This window comes from Hydra viridissima, unplaced genomic scaffold, assembly GCF_058129835.1.
Source record: "Hydra viridissima isolate aposymbiotic clone 2 unplaced genomic scaffold, HvirCarnegie_v1 scaffold_1, whole genome shotgun sequence".
NCBI lineage: Eukaryota > Metazoa > Cnidaria > Hydrozoa > Anthoathecata > Hydridae > Hydra > Hydra viridissima.
Genome location: NW_028324300.1, coordinates 35,560,475 through 35,582,175, shown reverse-complemented (window position 1 = coordinate 35,582,175; position 21,701 = coordinate 35,560,475). Strand labels below are relative to the sequence as shown.

Here is a 21,701-nt window from a genome sequence, read left to right as displayed (position 1 = left end):
CAACAGCAATTTCTATCCAAGGTTTTCTTTTTCAAGATTCTTCAAAAGATCTTCTTTAATAATTCCAAATATAATAAAAGAATATTTTTTAAAATAAAAAACTCACTCTTCACCAATTTCTTTTTCCTTAAAAAATAGCAAAAGTTAATGTTATTACATTGTAATAAAAATGAACATGTTCAAAGTCTGTAAAAATGCTTCTTTTATTTTTATTTCTATTTTTGTTTTTATTTCTCTTAGTTAATTTGAACTTAAAATGAAAAGACTTTTTTAAAGCTGCAGTGTAAATAATTGCTATGCTTCCTATTGGACAAAGCTATGTATTTCCCTATTGGTTGGCCTTCATTTTATAACTCACATAAGCACACAGGTTTGCATGATGCTTTGAAAGCTATTAGATTTAATCGTTCAAGATCACTGTTTGTAACATTGTCTGACACTGTGGTTTATTTATGGAAGAACCAGGTATGAAAAATTATGCAAGTTTCTAGTTAAATATTGTTACAAATAAATCAAATGATCAATTATTATAAATAAATCAAAAATCATTAAGTTTTATTTTTGGGGACTTTTATGTTTTTTTTTTATTATTATTATTACTACATAAATAATTACTAATTCTACTTTAATTTTTAGTTGAATTTAGTTATAAATAATTTTGATATAAGTAAATTTAAATGCTCAGCCTAGATTACTTCTGTCAACCTGGCGACGTGAGGAGAAATCTGTTCATGATGCAGGTGTAAATAAATGCATATTCTGGAATCCAGACTCTTCTGTGTTAGCTGTATTGGTAAGAATATACTCAATTAAAATCCTTAAAAATCTAAACAAAGTTAATGTGCTTTAAATTTTTTTAAACTTGCACAGTTTTTAAATTTGTTCAGAGTGCTTGTGTCACTTTATAATATTTTCTTTGATCTAACTAAATTACTAACAACATCTAATCTAATTTAATCAGTGCTATGGTTTGAAGTTCAATATTTCTCTTTATGAAACTCATTAAGTGACTTATTAACACAAAATGGTATTCAATTAAAGCATAAATGACTTTTTTAAATAGAATATATATATTTGAAAAATTATTTGTTGTTGTAAACTACAAAAACATTTTTTATGTAAGATGTTTAACTCTGACCTATTTTTAAATAGTTATAAATATTTATGCTATAAAATCAGTAGTTTTATTTATAAGTTAGTACAAATTCAAATCAATGGCTTCAGAATTATCTTTTATTTCTGTACTTAACTATATATAGATTTCAAATAAGTTGTAATTGTATAGTTGACTTTTGTACAAACAGGATTGGTGTGATTATTTTACAGAATGTTTACCAAAAAATATTTCATAAATCACCATTATATTAAAGCAACATAAAGTTTATAAATCTCTTTATTGCAATGCAGACAGTAATAATAAACATTTTCAAAATTATTTTGAAAAACTTGAAAATATTTATGTTTTGTTTTTTAGACTGACCAAGGATTCATTATTTTACTTGATTTGTTTGAGATTTCCAAAGAGTATCTTTATTACTTGGAACCAGTCAAGTACATTTTTTAAATTGTTATCTGATAATGTAGTTAATATTTTGTAGGTTTTATTTTAAAAAGGAATGTTAATTGATTTTTTTTTAAATTTATTGATTTTCTAAAACATAATTTGTTTTAAGCTGTAAACATCCAGTAGAACAACTTCAGAAGAATGGTATTCTGAAGATAGAGCTCAATCATAAGGTTACAGTCTCACTCAAAGGGCAAGTTACAAGGTACAAGCATATAAAAACAAAAGCCAAAAAATTTGAGAATATTTACAATATGCATTTACAATTTTTGTTAAAGAATATTTTTATGGTGGGTATTTACAATGTATAATGGGTGGTTACTAAAAGTCTGGACTTTCAAGGGCAATTAATCCCTCAGTTTTTAAGCTAGATATTAAATAAAAAATATTATCAAATATAGTTTTTAGTTCTTTATTTACTTCAATTAGATTTGTCTTCAACCAGTTCATTTCTTTAGATTCAGCCAACTCTAAGATGAGTTGATCCAAAGAGTGAAAATACAAGGTCTTTTTTTTTTTTCAGACAAGGCTTTATTCTGGTTTGTGGTTGCTTCATTTCTTTTGCTTGCCAGTTACCCTCATACACTTTGCCTTTCAAAATAGCCCAAAAGTCTTTGGTTGGGGAGCACTCTGGCAGGCGGGCAGATTGTTTACTTTTTTGACAAAATTGATGTCATGGGCCTTATAGCAGTTCATCTTGGTTTTGGCGTAATTCAATGATGCCAGGTCTGGCCAAAATACATAATTGCCATCAGCATGATGAGTGTTAATAAATTACACTAATCTCCCCTTGATATAATCCTCTTTATAGGTGGCTCTGTTGACTGCCAGGTTCTGGAGATGAAAAATGGCTTGGAAATGCCTTTGTCAGAAGCAGCCAGCCAGATGTGCAACTTGGGTTCAAACTTGTGTTTTTTGCAATATTTAAGACTCAGCGTAAACTTGTCTTTATCACTGGAGTAGTAGGTGCCGTTTTTGTTGATTGGCGAGTGCGATGAGATGAAGTAAGACTCGTCATAAAGGATGACCACTTCCTCTTGAAAATCATGATAAAGATGATCAATGACTGTCTTGATTTGCTCTTTCTGGCTCTCTCATCAATAAGGTGTACCATGTTTCGTATAGGTTTTGATGTCAGTGTATTTGGCAAGAATTTTAAAGATATGGGAATGAGTGCATCCAAATTTGCAAAAGATACAAGGAAAGAGCCACAAGACCCTTTCCTTGCATCTTTTGTGTCTAGAGTCATTCTCAGCATGTTCGATTATTCTATAGACAGTGCTTCTTGGAATTTGTTCATCATTGAAGTGATCTATGGTGAACTTTTTACCTTGCAGTTTTTTTGTTCAAATAGAACTCTTCTTGCTTTGAAATCATTTTTTTTCTTAATTTTTTAATAATTATCTAAAAAACAAGTAAATTAACATTGAGAATTAAATGAGATTTAAAATGGATGAAAGCATGGAAAAAAAATAGTTTAATTTATGGCATTTAAAAGTCAATTATAGTCAATCTGGATTTTTAGTAGCCATCTGTTAACTCCTTTTTCATTTTTTTTTTTTGTTGCTAATTTTTGTTTTCTTTCCAGTGCTTCACCACGCTCAGATGAACTGTTTATTACTACAAATGAAGGTTGGATTTACCGACTATCATGGTCTGGGAATTTTATCTCAGATCTTGCCATTCAGATAAGCGATCTTATGTTCTGTATTGATCTTGAAACACCAACAAGTAAGTTTCAAAAACTTTTTAGACATTTATAGGTTATAATAGCCTTTGACTGAGTTTTATTTTATTCAATTTTATCTTGTAGTTTAAGTTGTGGTTGTCATTCCCATCATTATTATTCAATACAGTGCGATAGTTACATATAATTTTATTCATCCAAGCTGTGTGATTCTTGGTCTTATATATGATTTTTCTATTCTTGTACACCTATATCTCACCACTTAGTTTTATTTATGTTAATATTAACTTATTTAGTTTTATTTATATCAATATTAATTTGGAATACTTTCATTATTACAGTTGGTTCACCACTTGCAAAAAGCAAAGATTTATTTATCACAAAGATTGAATGCAGTCCAATTCTTGGTGGATTTGGAATCATTCTATCAGATGGAAGAGGGGGATTTCTTACCTCTTCCACTGCTGAATCCAAAACCGAGGTTTTTGAGTTTTCTTAATGGTTTATTTCATTCTTGTTTTGTGATTTTTTTATTCAATTTTTTTGTTTTTATTTATGGATTAAATAATGTTCTCTGAAGTTTTTAGAATGCAAAACATTTAAAATTGATAAAATTTGAATTTTATCAAGTTGTAATGCTAGATTCTTTGTAATTTATTGTATTGAGGTTTTTGAATTTCAAGATCTTTTTGTTACACTCAACTTAAAAGAAAGATTGAATGTCAGGGTTTTTTCAGACTAAAATAAACTAAAAAGAATTAACTTTTAAAAGAATGTCTTTATGATAAAACCAATCAAATGTAAAACACATGTTAGGATGTCATTAAAGATAGAAATCTTCCTTTAACAGATTTGCAAACAGTTATTGAACTTTTTCTTAGGACATAGTGGGAATATTTGCAAAAGATCTTACAAATGCTGTTTCACTGGCAATCAACATAAAGTACCAAATTATTGTGTTTGGTCAAAGCAAGTGAGTAAACCTTAAAAAGTCACTTTTTAAATCAAGAGTTTAATACTTTAAGCTTTCTTAGTTTCAACAAATTTAAAATGTTTGATAAAAACGGTAAAATTAAAGTTAAAGCTTTTATGATTAAATTATATTGCATAAATTAATTTGCATAAGTTATGTTGCATAAATTAAATTGCATAAGGTATATTGCATAAATTAATTTGTATAGGTTATGTTGCATAAATTAATTTGCACAAATTGCACAAATTTCTTAACTTTATGTGACTTAGAAAGGGAAAATGAATAACGAATAATAGATCAAGAATTACTACTTTACAATTTTTCATAAGTTAAGGAAGCTTTTTTTTAAAAAAAATGAGGATTCATTTCTTTTAAATTATTTTGCAGTTCATTTTTGTAATCAATTTAAATAGTGATATGAAATAAAATAATAAATATGAATTGTGAATCAATTTTATTTTAATTAGTCAATTTAATTTACTAAGAGAAAAATTCATTTAAGTTTCTTTTTTTTCTTCTCAAAACTTTTTGATAAAAACATTTTAGAATAAAAATTTTAAAAATGAATTACAAAATATTGTCATGTTTTGCTCCCCTTTTTTCTGCCCCTCCTCTTTCTGCCCCTCATCTCTTGCTTGTAAAATATCCTTTCTAGGTTAGGTTTTTACAAAAATTACTTCTCCCTTGTTTATGATAAAATTTTAATTGTTATCCAGCTTTTACTAAAGTGCAAGAACAGTTGTAGAATTGTAAAAATAAAAGTTAGCAATTTAAAAATGATTTACTTTTGCTAGCATGGTGTTGTAAATTGCAGTCAAAGCATAAGTTAAGCTACTAGAAAAGATTCCTTTTTCTGAATCATATTACAAGCTCTATATAAACAATGTGTATTGCTATTTGTTTAGTGGTCAAGCAGTGGCATATTGTTTTGATGATCTAACAGGAGGACTTGTGGTATCACATAGCTATGTACTTTCAAAGAAGGACTATCCTGGTATCCTTGTATTCTAGTTTAATTTTGTTGGTATAGTTTTAAAAAGCATTTTAATTTTTACAATAACGTATAAAAAAGACTGGTTTAATCAAAAAAACTTTGAAATTTAATATTCTTTTTCAAAGATAAAGGTGCAAATGCTGGAAGTATTATTGAAATGCGTTGGACACCTGATGGTGGTGCTCTTGCTACCCTTTGGTCCAAGCATGGCATTGCTGTGTGGAGTGTCTTTGGTACTTTACTTATGTGTGTACAGCATGCTGAACAGGGGTGCGAATAAGATCTCAAAGATAATAAAGTTATTTAACATAATTGTGTTACTCATTTTTAACTTTTATGAATTAGTTAACTTAAATATGTTACTGTTTTTTACTTCCTTGTATCAACATGATTTTGTTACTCTTTTTTTAACTTAAATGCATTAATTAACTTAAATATGTAACTCTTAAAACCTCCATGCATTTATTAACATAATTGTGATACTCTTTTTTAATTTGTATGTATTAATTAACATAATTGTGTTACTCTTTTTTAACTTATATGCATTAATTAACTTAAATATGTAACTTTTAAAACTTCCATGCATTTATTAACATAATTGTGATTTGATCTCTTTTAATTTGTATTAGTTAACTTAAATATGTAACTCTTAATGTATTAGTTAACTTAAATATGTAACTCTTAAATTCCATGCATTAACATAACTATATTAGTCTTTTTTTAATTTATATGCATTAAATTAAATATGTAACTCTTTTAATTTCCTTGCATTAGTTAACATAAATTTGTACTTTTACCATTATAGTTGTGTAACTCTTTTTAACAAATACCTATTATTTCTTTTCTTAAAAAAATCATTTTTTATTGGATACCAAGTGTATAATAAGTTTGATTATTTTTATGATATTCAAAAATGGCAATTGTTTTTTATTCAACTTAAATTTGTTTAGTGACATATTTTATCATACACTGATGCTTGCTGATATGGTAAATGATTTTTTTTTATAATGCTTTTCTATTTTCTTCTTCTGCTATAAAAACAACTCCCAAAACAATTTTTGTTTTAAATATTTTATTTATACTTTAATGCTTTAAATAGTTATGTGTGAGTCTCAAAAGAATCAGTTAAAACTCAACTAAGCTTCAAATTAATGTTAAAAAAATTCTCTTTTAGGATTGGGGTGCAGAAGGCTATGAACTTCTACTTATTCCTGATAGCTGTAATAATGTGAATGAACAGTTCAAGCCTGGTGATATCATGGAAATTAAGTTTGTTAAAAGTGCAGTTACTGTTAATCCTTGCATGGTATGGGACTTTTATGTAAGCTTTTGACCATTCTAGCAGAGATTCCAAATACTTTGTTTAGAATGTTAAATATAAATGTTCTTTAGTCGAATCGGCAGCATTTAATTCTTCAAGGTAAAGATAGTGTTTATCTGAACCTCGGTGACGCAATGCTTCAATCAAATGATAGTGGTACATTTGAAACACAGTGTTCAGCTTCTTACAGCATGCATTTTGGGAACAAACATTGGCAAACATTTCAGTTACCACAGAGTTATTTGGGATCTAATACACCTATTCGAGTAAATTTAATTATTACCAATTTATTTTAAGAGTTTAATGAAAGTATTTTGTGATGAAGATGTTATACAAAGCATTCTAGGCAATCTTATATATTATATTCTTTATTATTTAAAAAGTTATAATTATATTTATAATCAAACATATATTATGTTATTACAATTATATACAATGAGGATAAGACAAAAAATATTGTGAAAATTTTTTATTTCTGATGTGGAGTGGAGAAGTTGCATTTTTAAACAGAAAGTTTATTAGAAAGTGTTAAATTTTAAAAAAGATAAAATTCCTCCCCCCTCCCCCAAAAAGGATGTAGAGTATCTGGTTTTAGTTTTAGAAAAATGGAAAAGAGAAATTAAATTTGAGGTTCTTTTACTGACCAAATGAAAAGGTGAAACAAAATTGAATTGAAAAAATACTGTGCTTCAGCTTTGGCCTACAATTATAATAATCATTTCTAATGCAGTCTCTGCAAACACAGGAAAATGCAATTAATGATTATTTTGAACAAGCCACTAACTTGCCTAATCCCAATTATTTGTTTATTAATAAAATAAATCAAGAGTATGAGCAACTTAAAGGATTTTTTGAAATGCTTTGAAGGGAGAAGAAGAAATTTGCTGTAGAGATATGGCTTTCCTTCATCAGTTGATTACTTGTTACAGGCAGTTTAAAAAAAAAAGAAGATTCCTTTAAGTAAATTTTAAAGCAATGTCATATATTAGCATAGCAAGATTGAATAATCAAGCAATCTATGGATTGCTAGCAATAAAGCCATGTTTTATGTTTGTATTTTCTTATTAAAAAAAACCCATTTTGTACATTTTTATTAAGGGGTGACATTTTTTTAAAGCTTTGAATTTTTTTGATTTTTGCATAAAAACTCCATGAGGATATGGTTTTAAAAATTGCATGAGGATATGGTTTTAAAAATTTTATGCAATTATAATATCATACAATTGAAATATTATAAACCTATTGTGTGCAGGTTTTTTAAAGAAACATATTTTATCAGCCTATTTTAGACTTTATGTTCATACTTATTTCAACCATTTTTAAGCCTTTATATAAATATGAGTTAAATTCTTTAAAATTTCAATTTGAGAAAATGTTCTTAGTTATTTTATTTATTTATTTATTTTTGTCAAAGAAATTTAAAATGTTTTGCCTTTATTTAAAAATGATCAATTGTTGTATTACTTATGTTTAGTATGCAGTTGTAGATAGTAAAGCAAAGTACATTGCAGTAGCTGGCGCACATGGCTATGCACACTTCTCACTTGCACGTCGTAAATGGAAATTATTTGGAAATGAAACTCAAGTATATTTCTTTTTTTCTTCATAAGTTGTGTTTATTTGCAATTTTTTTTTAAAGTTGTGTTATTGACATTGTTTAACAGTTTTAATATTTATTTTACATGTATACATCCAGTGAGCAAAAAAACGAATAGACTGAAAAAATTTGAATTCAAATTTTTTTCTGAATTCTTTATCTTATCATAAACAAGGAATAACAGATGGTAAACTTTGATTAAACTTGAATTCTATCATTATTTGGGATGGGACATCAAAATTTGGGATGGTTCCAAACCTTTTGTTGGTAGTGTATATTAGGGTGGGTTGTAAACTATATTTTTTCTTGTGAATGGCATGGTGTATGAGATACACAAGTGTGTGCAAGTATATTTCTACCAATCTGCTATTGTACCATAATAATTTGAAATTTATATTTGTATTAAATCTGATCAAAAAAATTTGGATTGATAAAAATTTAATTAAATTTATTCAATTTTTTCAATTTTTTTTCTAAGTTTTTAAAAGTTTTCAAATTGAAGTTTCTTTTGTTTAATTATAATTTTTATTTATATTATTATTGTGTTTTAATTATCAGTTTTAAAAAAACCAATAATAAATGAAAAAATATATAAATATAATCGTTTTTAAAATTATGGCACATAAAAAAAGAAAATAAAGAGAAATTTGGCGGTTGATTATTTTATCAGGGGAAAACATACTGAAAAGTTCAAAGTTTAACAAGAACCCTTCACAACACAGTTTCAAACATAAGGAAAAAGTACAATTTGATTGATACAACTTTGAAAAGGTGGTAACAGAAAGACCACTACATCAGTTGATGCAAACATTCTCAAGTGAACAAAAATCGCTTCAAATTTGAAAGTAAGCAGAAAAGATCATATTATTAAGATCATAGAAAGATCATATTATTAAGATCAATTCGCAGGCTGTTTGATGCAGAATCAGAGATCAAGAATTTCAGGGCTTACTAGTCCACAAGAATCCTTTTTTGACTAAAAAACATATGAAACAAAGATTGGCATTTGCTAAAAAGTGTAGTCTAATGTCTATATGTCATTAGAACACTGGAAGAAAGAATAAAAATCATCTTACAGGGCTCAAAAAGATTTGGGAAAAAGTGGAGAGGCATATAAACTAAGATGTATGAGAGGAACTGTTAAGTATGGTGTTGAAAACATGATTTGGGGGTGCTAAATCATGGTGCGGAGTTGAAAAAGTAACTTTAACTGATAACATCATTAATGCCATAATTCATGCAGCCATTCTTAAAAAGATTTTCAAATCTTCTGCCAGAAAATTAAGATTAGTAAACAATTTAATCTTCCAGCGAAACAATAATTCCAAGCATACAACAAAGGAAAAACAAAAATGGTTTGAAAGGACTGTTAAAGTGATGGAATTGCCAGCACAGTTGCCAGACTTAAATTTCATTGAGCATATAAGAGCAATTTTTGACCATAAGATTGGAGAAACTTAGAAAGAAAGAAGATCTAAAAGTGATTTTGAAAGCTTGGGATGTTATAAAATAATTTTCCATATAATTTTTTAAAACTAGTTTTAAAAAATTTGTATGGAAAATGTTTTTAGGTTTGCTCCATTATTTATTTTTCATTAAAACAATTGAAGACTACACTGGAAAAATGATCAAGCTACATTTTTATTGTTTTGAGTAAATTAGATTTTAAACTTCAAAAAACCATAGCTCACTTATTTGTTAAGCTAAATATCCGTGTAATTTGATTGGTTTTCTAGTTACATAGTCAATTATTATATAGTTAAACCCAAAAACCCAAAAAAAGTTAAACCCAAAACCCAAAAACCCAAAAAAAGCAAAAATGTAGCTTGATTGTTTTTCCAGTGTGGTCTTCAATTGTAATCTGAATTAAAACAAATTTCCTAATATATGGTATTTAAATTAAAACATTGTAAATAAAATAATTAAAGTTGAATGTAGAAAATCACTTAACTTTTTCTTAAACTCATTTGTAGGATAATTTTGATTAATTTACAATTTTCTACATATCAATTTAAAATATTCTAGAATGAAGTAATGTTCTTTGTGTGAAATGATTATTGCACTTCTGTTTGCTGCTTATCTGCTTTACTAACATTTTGCCATACCTGTAAAAATGTTAGCAATCGTTTGCCAAATCATTTAAGAATTTGAATTTTTTTTTTAAGAAATATTAATATATTACATGTTACTTAACTGTTTTTTTTAAAAAAAATTTCAATAAATCATCCAGATAAAGAAACAAGGCAAAATAGGAAAATTAGTGCCAAAAATTGTACAACAAAATGACTATTTGTCTTATAATAATATTGTATAATCCTTATTTCAACATGTGAAATTTTAAAAAGTTTCAGAAATTATGTAAAAAATGTTAAATTGCTATAAAATAATGACTGTCTTTAATTAGTTTGAATAAATCACAGCAAATTTTTTCTGAAAATTTGGGATGGTTCCAAACCTTTTGTTGATAGTGTATATTAGGGTGGGTTGTAAACTATATTTTTTCTTGTGAATGGCATGGTGTATGAGACAGTATTGGTTGAAAACATCCTGGTTGATTGCTCTGAAAAAAATGGATATCTGGACTTGATTCACAACCAGCTTGCACTGCTAAACATGCCTTTAGGAAATACAGATGATCCCAAGATCATCTGTGTTTCCTAAAGGCATGTTTAGCAGTGTTTTACCATCCTTTCACCATCCAAAGTAGTTTCACCATCCACTTTTTTTGCAAAGTACTTACTCTAAGGGAGTTCATTTGAATCTAGCAAGCACATAATAATGAAAAGCCGTTACAAGGCCCTTCTTAAATTCTCTTCCAACTTTCTGATAATACTATTTTTTCGAGGGGTAATATTATTTGTGCTATCACATAAAGCTGAAAGCCAAGTTTTTCAATTACCATATGCATTAACCTCACTAATATTTGTGGAAATTTTTAGGAACATAACGTTACCTGTCGTGGAGGTATGGTTTGGTGGAATTGCTTTCTCATTGTTGGATGCTACAACTTCTATGATTCTGTTGATGAGGTAGAATTATTTATTTTACTTGATGTTTTACTTTTATAATCACAGTTTAAGGAAAAAATTTCATAAGATTTTTATTAAATTACATTGAATTTTAGATTCGTATTCACAATCAAAGCTTAAACCTAGACTTGGTTCACTGTGTGCGCTTTACAGTCACTTCTCCAATATTCCTTATCAATATGTACAACAATACTTTAATAGTCTACTGTTCTGATTGTAGTGTCACATTTTATGAACTCTCTATTCTTGGCAATGATATGAATGGTACAAGAGTTTAAACCATTTTTGCTTTTTTTAGTTTAATGCAATTAAATAATTTTAAAATTAACTTTCAATTAAAAGCATTTTTATCATATGACTTTAGTGTGTAAAATCTAAACATTTTGTAGGGTGTAAAGTCAAACATTTTTTTAATGATTTAGTTACTTTTTTTTTTAGTAGCAGGAGTCTCAGCTGTAAAAGTTTCTGAAACATCACTTATAGAATATGTTGTTCATCCAATCACTGTCACTTCATTAGGTTTAACTTGTCTTAAGAATGAACAGCAATGTAAGAAGAATTACAAACTTAATGTTTAAATTATGTTTTCATCTAAATGAAAAAGAACTAATAGCATCTTATATATTTTACTGCTGCTTAGGGCTCTATTTTTTCTAACAACTTTTGGGCTGCTTTTACGAAATTTAACTTTTTCTTAAACTATAACAAACACTTAAAGTTGTTAATTTAGATATGCTAGATTAAAATGCATTTCATGGGTTGTCACTGTTATAAAAAGTGCTTCTAGACATACAGTTTAAAATAGCAATTTCTTGTATCCTTTTAGCTGTTGACATGCAGGAAAATAGTCATGAAGCTCCTTCCTTGATTGCCAATGTAGCTGGAAGGCTGCTTATGTTGCAAAAAGAGAGGCTCGAGTCTGAAAGAAGTTCGAAAAAGGTTTTTACTTATTACTATCATCATATTTTATATTTACTCTATATCTACTTTTCTTTTACATTTTTGTTTTTTCATGCTATATTTTTCTTTTTTTTTGTTGCTTTGTTTAGATATATTACCTAACACCACTTTGTCTGGCATCTTGTGTAGAAAACTTCTGGTACATGGTAAATCCAAAGTCATCAAAGCAACACCTTGCTGAAACATTGTGGCTAGGGTGTGGAGCACAAGGGATGCAAGTAAGTATTGCAGCTTATTAAAAGTTTTATGAAGAAATACTTTTTTGAATAAAAGTTAAAAATATAGTTTTTTTATACAGGCTTGGTTGCCATTATTTCCGACCTGCAGACCTCTTGTTTTTTTATCCAAGAGAATTATGTTGCGCTTTGATTTGCAGCTATATCCCTTAGGTATATTTTTTTAATGTAATTTTTATTAAGTTGATCTTTTTATACTCAAAAGTTAATCTTTTACACTTCAGTTTGAGTTTTGTTTTTTTTTTCAGATAAATGTTACTAAAATTGCTGTCACTTGTTTAGTAATCAATAATTGATCTCTAAAGATGTTGAACTGAATGTTGATCTTTAGAGATGTTGAACTATTGTTATCAAATGTTACATATTCCTGTTAAACGTTGTAAATGCTTTTACTTTATTTCATTTTTTGCATAGCTGTTCTGTTTGAAGATGCTGTAATTCTTGGAATAGGATGTGAAAATCTAGGAGTTTTTAATGAAGAATTGATGTCTCCTGTTCAAGCAGGATCAAGTCTATTACCCTACTTCTCCTTAGAAAGAACGGTAAAACTGATTGCTCATTATCATTTTTCCTAAATGAGTATGGAAGTGTTGATGAATGAATAAATAATGATTTTGTCTAGGGGTGTTGTGGAATTCTGGCCGGATTTTGTGATTTCAGTTCATTCCGGTTCTGGCCGAAATTACAATAATTAAAGCCGGAATGCCGGAATTTATTTTTCAACTTTATTTTTTAATACATGTGACACAGTGTAAATTAAATCAAAAAATATTTGTCCTACAGGGAAATAAATAACAATAGCTAAACCTAGGTAAAAAAATACAAATTTATAAATGAACACAATGAAATTTTATTTGCAATAATCAATTAAGGATTAAAAGTAATCAAGTAAGGATTTCTGGAAATTTGGTAATATTGTGGTATGAAAATAAGAGCTCCTCTCCAGTTTTTGGCAACAAACTAGCTCTTTTTTCCTCAAAAATATTACCTGCCTCTGAGAATAGTCTCTCTGAATAGACAGATGAAACAGGGGTTGATAAAAGTTTTCTTGCTATACAGCACATATGAGGATAGTAATCCTTATTATCGCTCCACCATTTTAACACTGCTTCTTCATTTTCTAATTTTTCTATTCCTTTCCCAGCCATAAAACAATCTATTTCTTTTTTTATCTCTTCATCTGTTATTCCTATACTTTTTCTTTGCTTTTTTCTTTTAGGGTTACTTTTTCTTTCTTCTTCTAGCTCATAGCAATTAAGAAAACTATTTGTGATAGTCATTCTTAAATTTGATGCATATAAAGCTGATGTAGATAGCTGACAACCTTTATTGGTTGTTGAGGAATTAGAACTATTGGACAAAGATGAATCTGTTTCTGACATATTATCCATATTAGTCTCTTTTTGTGAATTTATTTGATCCTTTATCTTGGACAAAAGCCAAATTTTAGCCAAATTTTTTTGCTCATCAGGGAAAAGTGACAGTTTATACCTTGGATCAACAGCTGTGGACAAAACATGTACTTTACTCATTAGTACATTAAAGTGACCTTTTAATGAAACATTAATCATGAATCTTTTTTCAATAGACTCTCTTAGCATCTTCTTTATTGATTGGACTCCTCTTCATGGCTTCCAAGAAAATTATGTAGTGCATGAATATGGCTAATTACTGATGACAACATTGATTTTGATTTACTGACTGTATCAGTAATCATAAAAAATGGTTGTAAAAATCCCAATACATTTTTAATTAACTCCCATTCACTTGAACTTAATATTAAATTTATTAAATGAGGGTGCTCTGCTGTGTAAAGTTGTATAGATCTTTTGAGAGTCCCAATTCGATCCAACATTAAATATGTACTATTCCATCTTGTTGGAACATCTTGGATTGGTAATAAAGGTTTTGAAATTTTGGAATCTAATTCTTTCTGTATTTCTTTTAATTTGGTGCAAGCCAAGCTTGAATAGTTAAAATGACTGCAGATGCTTCTGCATTTCTTTATCATGTCGTATACTGCAACCTGATCAAAAAGGGCGTCTTTGATAACTAACTGCAGTTGATGAATAAAACATGAGATTCCTGAGGACTCTGTCAAGTCAATTCCAAGTTGCATGTTATAAACACTGTCTTGAAGGACTATATGTATTTTGTTTATGGAAATATCCCAATCAATTAGCATCACATCAAATAAATTTGAAATATTTATTCCAGTGTGGGACCCTAGAAAATGCTTACAGTGTAGAACACAATCCTTTCTAATAAAATTGATCCAATGCGCAGTCAATGAAAATGTGATCCAATGCGCAGTCAATGATATAAATGCATCATTAATATAGGTATTTGTCCAAATGTCTGTTGTAACTGAAATATGATCAGCTGCAGAAATGTCATTAAATACTACGGTTTTTAATTTTTTGTATGATGCTGGTAGTATTGTTTCCTTAAAAATTTTTTTTCTTGGAATTAGGTATTGTGGTTGCAAGTGAGCAATCAATTCAATGAACCCCTGATCTTCAACTAGAGAAAAAGGTTGATTGTCCATTGCAATAAAATTCATTATTCTTTGATTAACTTTGGAGGAGCGAGAGTCCGTTATATTCAAAATTTTTTTAGGAACAAAATTATCTATTAGTTTGTGTCTGCGACTAAATTGCTTCCAATTTTCTCTCTAGTGGTGTCTCAGCTTTTGATTTTTTTTTTCTGTTCCTCTTGTTTAGCCTCATATCTATCCATATGATATTTTTTTAAATGCATATGGAGTGGTGTCGTGCTAAAAGTTTTTGGGGTGCTACCACGTTTAAGATTTTTGTGGCATAACTTACATTCTGCTAATTTATTTGTGACATTTGTTTTAAAATATCTCCAAACAAATGAAGAAAATGAAGACATTTTTAGATGTTCAAATGTTAATTAAATTTGAATAGTTAAAAACTATAGGGTGATTTTAGTATAAATACAGTAAAAATTTATATTTTAATCTAAATGAAAAATAAAAAATATAGAATTAATTTTAAATATAAATAATAATGCAGTTAAAAAAAGTTATGCAGTTAAAAAAAATTATGCAGTCAAAAGTTTTTAACACACAAAATAAAAGCAAATAAAAACAACATTTAAATAAAATAAGAATAAAATTGAAATAGGTTTAATATATTATATAGCTAAGATGAGCATGCTTCCACTTTAATCTTGGAGGTAAAAATAACATAATTATAGTTCTCGTTCCAGCAAATCCGGTTCCGGCCGGAATTGAAAAAACCCATTCCGGTACACCCCTAATTTTGTCTATCTTTGATAACAAAAACATTATTTAAAATTATATTTATATAGAGATTAAACATTAGATGATTATTGATGCTTATTATTTCAATATTTAGACCCAAGTATACTTACCACAGATTCTTAAGCACCTACTCAGGCGGAAGTAATTATATTTATACTCTGTTTGTCTGACATTTATAGTTTTTCTATTTGTGGTTTGCTTTTTTTTTTATGCAAAGTATTTCTTTTTGCCCCATTCTCATAAATAGAGTTATAATGCATTCTGGTTGTATCTGTGATAATTATAAGAAATATTTAAATTGACAATAGGGAAAAAATAGTGATGAAGATGAGTTTAAGGGAAGAAACAGTAATGAAAATGAGTTTAAGGGAAGAAATAGTGATGAAGATGAGTTTGAGATTTTGGAAATTTCATTAGTTGATTCTTACTCGAATAATAATACGTTTTTTTTCTAAGTTTTAGCATAAATAATCAAAGCTAGAGAAAAGGTTTATCAAAAAAGCACGTTAAATTTGCTGTCACGAAGTAATAGTGGTGTTAACAAAATGACAAAAAAAAAAACAATAAAAACTAAGACTTCAACAAAATTTACACAAGTTTTGTTGTTCCTCTTATGAAACTCTGTTTTTCAAAAAAAAAAAAAAAAAAAAGGAAGTCTTTTTAGTAATCTAAAAGTTTTCAAAATCTCGTTCACCTCATAATGAATTTTTTGTCATTTCTCTTCTTTCTGTACTGTAAATACTTCTTCCGAAAAAATGTTTTCTCAACAAGAAGAGCGTGAGTTAGAAATTATCTATAACCACTTTTACATTCATAATAGCTATCCCAGCTAACACAAGACGTTCAAGAAACGTTCGTAGAACGTTAGAAACGGTCGGGCACGTTCTAAGAAAAATTCCAACGTTCTTCGAACGTACTTGAACGTTTTGTGTTAGCTGGGTATGAGAATGCATTGCAATTAAGTCTATGTAAAGATTTGGGGAGTTTTGCGATTTGAAATATTCAGCAAGATTATTTCAATTTTTTTCCTTTAGTCTAGGTGTCCACGCATTAGACATAGCAAGAAGTTGTACAGGGTTACCTTATTTTGCTCATGTTCTTGAGTTAATGTTGCACGAAGTTCTAGAAAAAGAAGCCACTGCTTCCAATCCAATACCCGGTGACTATTGAGCTTTTATTTATTACTATTGTTTTCGTGATTTTTTTAAAGCTATTTTAATCTACTTCGCGAAATAGATTTCGAAAATATCGATATTCTTCTAGACATTAAAACATCGATACTGTCGATGTTAGGACTCAATTTTAGGACAGCATCAAGAAAAATGTGCAACGTAATTTAAAATGATTTGCCGCTTGACATTCTGTAATTTATTTAGATCCTCTTTTGCCGCGCGTTGTTGCCTTTATTCAAGAATTTCCCGAGTTTCTAGAAACTGTTTGTCATTGTGCTCGCAAGACTGAAGTTGCGTTGTGGCCGCATTTGTTTTCAGTTGTAGGGAATCCAATTGATCTTTTTAAGGTAGTTTATTTTAACTTTATACTTTGTTTTAATGTATTTTATTACATTTTAATTTCGTTTTTTAAATAGTAGTGTAAGCTGATAATTATTTCGCAAAATAGCAGAAAATTAAAGAATTTCTTTCGAAAAATTTTATACACGAGTTGCTCGCTCAAAACTCGACGCGTGCTCACGTGTAACTAAACTTAAGTTCAGCAATATTATTAAATGAGTTACTTAGAATTTTCCGAGGGAAAAAAAAAATGTCATCCGTTTCTTTATTTTCTCGGTTCAAGCGTAAACATTGATTATTTAGAGTTGTTATTCGACTGGAAAACTCGAAATTGCTGCTTCTTATTTACTTATATTGCAAAGTCTCGAGTCGCCTATGGTCAGTAGGCAGGTAAAAGTTTAACTGCTTAAAAATATTTTTTGTGTTGCAATTATCTCAATAAATTCCTTAAAAGAATTCTTTAAGTCTTAGGTTTTTTTTCATCATTTTTAATCTTTTAGCACGCGACATTACTGTTAGATGCTGCACTTGAGCGGAAGAAACTAGAGGTTTGGATCTATACACTGTTTCATAAAAAGATCAATTTGACTTTTATCCATGATATAATTTATCAGTGTGAGAAAATCGCGTTTTTTTAGATAGAATTTTAAATTTCTGATAAAAACCAGTGACTATATATATATTTTTTAATGCATTAAAGTCAATAGTAATTTGGCATATTAAGAATATTCTTAATATAATTTGTCATATTCATAAGATATAAGATTTAGAAATCCCTGATAACTATTAGCGCTGATAACTGACTGATGATTTTTATGAAACGGTTCCCCCCCCCCCCCCCTGATGGAAGGGTTAGATTTTTATATTTTTAATGGGTAAATAAAATTTGAATTTGAAATGCTCCTGACTTTTTTTACTCAAAAAAGCAATCTCATTATGGCGATTTTCAAAATTAAGAATGGCGTTTTTTTAATTTTTGTTTTATTCATACCATTTAAAGTCTCAGATTTTTTTTAGCTTGCGAGAGACTTGGTTCGTTTCCTTCGAGTTATTGGTGAGTTTTTTGCATTTCCGTTAAGTATCTGTTTCTTCATGTTTTAACATTTGTTTCGTTTAATTTTATCGAACCATTTATGTTATAGGAAAGGGGGAGAACGAATCTCCACCTCGTACTCCTTCTGCTCACCCTGGACTACAGTACAAAGGCTCTTTTCATCAAAATCTTACATTTTCATCTTCGAATCTTGACGACTCAATGACAGCACCAGTTATAATGCAGTTACAGCGACAATCTTCGCGTTCCAGTCTACCGCCACATAACCAGACAAGATCGTCCAGGTACCGTGATCTGGTTAAAAATCGATTTTTTCTTGCAAATAATTTTTGACTCGCTTAAAAATATTTTGATCGTTTTACTAACTATTGAATACTAAGCAAGTTTGAACATATTCAAATGATTGTTTTTTAGTTTGGGTGGAAAGGAGAGATCTTCTTCGATAAAAGAAAAACCTCTTAGCTTAAAGTTGAATAAACGAGACGGTTCAGATAAAGTTTTGAATAAGTAATTGATTTTTTTTTTTTTTTATCTTTACTCGAACAATTGCGCGCGTTAATTTTATTTAAAGTAAATGAGAGTTAATTCTTAAAAATTAAAATTTTTTTTAGATCGTTTTCAATGGACAGCTGTGAGGATTTCTATATTGAGATGATTTTGTGTAGATATGCCAGAGGTTTACTGAGTTCGTACGCTTTATTAGACCTTGGAAGGTTCAGTACGAAATTGCAATTTGATTTAGTAACGTGGCTGACTAAAGAAAGGTGGATAATATTTTTCCTGGGTCCCAAATTAACATCCGTCAATTACTAAAATCTATGAAAACTGCTTAATTAGTCGATGTATAAATGTAATAATATATAAACATGGTCTCAGTTCCTGTTTGTAAATTATTTCTATTGTGAAAACCAATGCGCGATGTCATAAAATTTCATTTTCCGTTAGAAAACAAAGCGCAGATCGTGAGATGGTAAACTTGTTAACTTATACGTTTATTACAATTATGAAAACAGTATTAATAATGAAAATAGTAACATTACTCAAATTGTTTTGTATTATCTTTTACGTTTTAGGGCTCGCGCTGCCTGCATCGATAAGTTCATTAGTGCGTTTTCAGCTTTACATGAGCAATTTGATTGGCCGTTCCCAGAAGTTTCTTCAATTGAGAAATACTCTAAAGTTTTGAGTTCTCAAAACTGTTTATGTATGTATTTATTTGGTTTTAATTTATTTCTTCCTACATTTCAGTTTGTTATTCTGTTTTGCAATTATTATCCCACAGGAAATTTTTGTTTATCATTATCATTTGAATAAGGAACTAAAGTCTTGATGTATTTTAGTAAAAGATATGAATAATTCTTATGCGTCCTATTAGTTTTTCTTTTGACGTCTGTTCCACACCAAATCCATTTGTTTTTCTACTTGGTCTTGAGTACATTACACTTTGTAAAGAAAACTTTTTTCTGTAGTTTTATTTTGTTTGGATTAAATTCTGTTGCTAGTGTAAAACTTCCTTTAAATTTATTGAGTGCGGGTTTTTTTTTTAAATGAATATATTTTTAATATCGGAAGTGCATCAAAATGATTGTTATGGTAACGAAGTAACTGCTCCTCCTACACCTTCAAATGATACTGTCGTTCAAGACATAAAGCCAGGAGACATAGTTGCTAGGCTTGTGTCTATGAAAGGTATGGCATTTGTTTTCTTTTCAATTTAGTTTGCCATTGTCTATATTTGGTCAAATTGATCAATTTTTATTTTCTTTGGTTTCCCATCCTCGTACAGAAGATTCAAATGATGACATAAATTCCGACACAATGTCGCATTCTACGTTTGATGACTTTAGTTGCATGGAGTTTTCTGACATTCAAAAATTGCAGCAAAACACGGAAGCCTTGAAAGTTCCTACAACCTCTCAAGAAAAGTTGAAGTAGGCGTTTCGATCATTTGATCTGCTCCTTGTTTTTAATTAATTTATTCTTAAACTTTAAGAAACGTTCGAAGAGGTTTAGAATCAAAATGGAAACGGATTTAGGCTGTTTTTTATCTTGATCAGGTTTAGTGCTTTTTATCTTGATCAGGTCAAGAAAAGTAATCTTTATGTAATATTTTTCTAGATATCTTCTACAAATTTTCTCAGAGGCTCGATGTCTGGACTGGGTAATTGTCATTGGAATGATGCTGTTTGATACTACTGCAGTAAAGCTAGTAACAGAAAAGATTGCTTCTCTAAAAGACGCCTCAGTGACGAAGATGGATCTATTATTTGAGCAGTTGCAAGAATTAAGTGATTGGTTAGAAACCCACTGGTAAGTTTTACTCAAAATGGCTCCATCAGAGATGCGTATTGTTTCTGAAAATAAATTTCCTGTTTTGTTTTTTTCTTTTTTTTTTTTTTTTTTTTTAGTCTTGCCTATAAACCTATTTTAAACACAATTATCAGAGATTGTCAAACTTTGTATACTGCAATATTGGATGAGCCTTTATCTCAAGATATCTCTAAAGATCAAACGACAATTGAAGATCTGATAAGTTCTTCTCAAAGCATCTCCGTCGACAAAAAGGATAGTATTTCTAGTCAAACGGATCTTCAGAAAGTCGAAGCCGAAAAAGAGTCCGCATGTGTTATGTCTTGAAAAAGGAAAAAGTATTTTGTGACTCGATTATATCGTTCTAAGTAAATTGAATGGCTGCGGAAAGTAATTTGGTTATTCAAACGCTTAACTAAGAAGAGACAAATTTGTTTAAAACCGATCAGTAATAAATCCATATTCTGAAAACCTGCACCAAAACACGATAAAGAAAATTAACGTTAAAATTCAAACGGTTTAAAGATTTGAAAGATTACATTGCAAGGAAGTTAACGTTTAAATTCCAATAAATTAAAGTTAAATTAGATTTGTTTTTATTCACGCGAGATCGTTACTTTACTAGTAATGAGTTTTCAGAGTAGATATGGCTGATTGATTCAGGGTTGGGAGTATTTTCGGAGCTCGTCATTACGGTCATGAGTTAGAAATGAGAAAGTTGCATAAGGTAAAGTTAACTTTTAGTACCGTAAGAAAAGTAATATCCGCGTTCTAACGTCACTTGATTTACTGATAAGGCGTTACCAGTTGAGTCAACGGGTACACGATATACTGGTAGTTAAATTCTATTAGGAGGAATAAATGTATGATAAGCTTCGAAAAGAGGCTGGCGCCGAAAGATGTTTTTGTTCGACAGTTAATCTTATTACTGCTAAATACTGACGTTTCAAATATACTGTTTTTTCTCACTGAGTATTTTATTGACAGGTTTACTTTTTATAAGTTTGGATTTTTACTTTCAGCGACTTTCCTATATATCAGCGAACGTTTGATGCTATAATGGCTATAGCCAGTTACTTTAATAAATATTCTAAAACATGTTGCTTATGTTAAAAGTAATCAAAAAATATTTCGGTTTAAGAGTTTTTTTTCTTTTATAATTTGAAAAGACAAAAC

At 29.0% G+C, this 21,701-nt stretch overlaps 1 protein-coding gene across 1 annotated transcript; it reads left to right on the top strand.

Moving 5' to 3' along the window:
• The first annotated feature begins 217 nt into the window (after positions 1–217).
• On the top strand, positions 218–21,112 carry LOC145192142 (guanine nucleotide exchange factor subunit RIC1-like). The gene is made up of 34 exons (XM_090074593.1): positions 218–465; positions 686–793; positions 1,475–1,551; positions 1,674–1,769; positions 3,153–3,295; positions 3,593–3,732; positions 4,133–4,224; positions 5,130–5,218; positions 5,344–5,488; positions 6,169–6,205; positions 6,393–6,524; positions 6,611–6,805; positions 8,014–8,124; positions 11,076–11,165; positions 11,261–11,429; positions 11,604–11,714; positions 11,992–12,104; positions 12,215–12,343; positions 12,424–12,514; positions 12,776–12,903; positions 15,745–15,791; positions 16,685–16,809; positions 17,027–17,169; positions 17,465–17,551; positions 17,662–17,709; positions 18,179–18,215; positions 18,304–18,499; positions 18,630–18,722; positions 18,827–18,979; positions 19,289–19,419; positions 19,788–19,904; positions 20,002–20,146; positions 20,334–20,525; positions 20,624–21,112. Exons 1-34 carry the CDS (start codon positions 319–321, stop codon positions 20,850–20,852), a joined length of 4,086 nt encoding a protein of 1,361 aa, XP_089930719.1. The 5' UTR covers positions 218–318; the 3' UTR covers positions 20,853–21,112.
• The last annotated feature ends 589 nt before the right edge of the window (positions 21,113–21,701 follow it).

Excerpts from the sequence above, each read along its gene's own strand:
- LOC145192142 (XM_090074593.1), top strand. The coding sequence starts at position 319 with ATGTATTTCCCTATTGGTTGGCCTTCATTTTATAACTCACATAAGCAC. Across the intron at positions 19,420-19,787 it reads GAGTTCTCAAAACTGTTTAT|TGCATCAAAATGATTGTTAT; the intron begins GTATGTATTTAT and ends TAATATCGGAAG. Across the intron at positions 20,526-20,623 it reads GATTGGTTAGAAACCCACTG|TCTTGCCTATAAACCTATTT; the intron begins GTAAGTTTTACT and ends TTTTTTTTTTAG.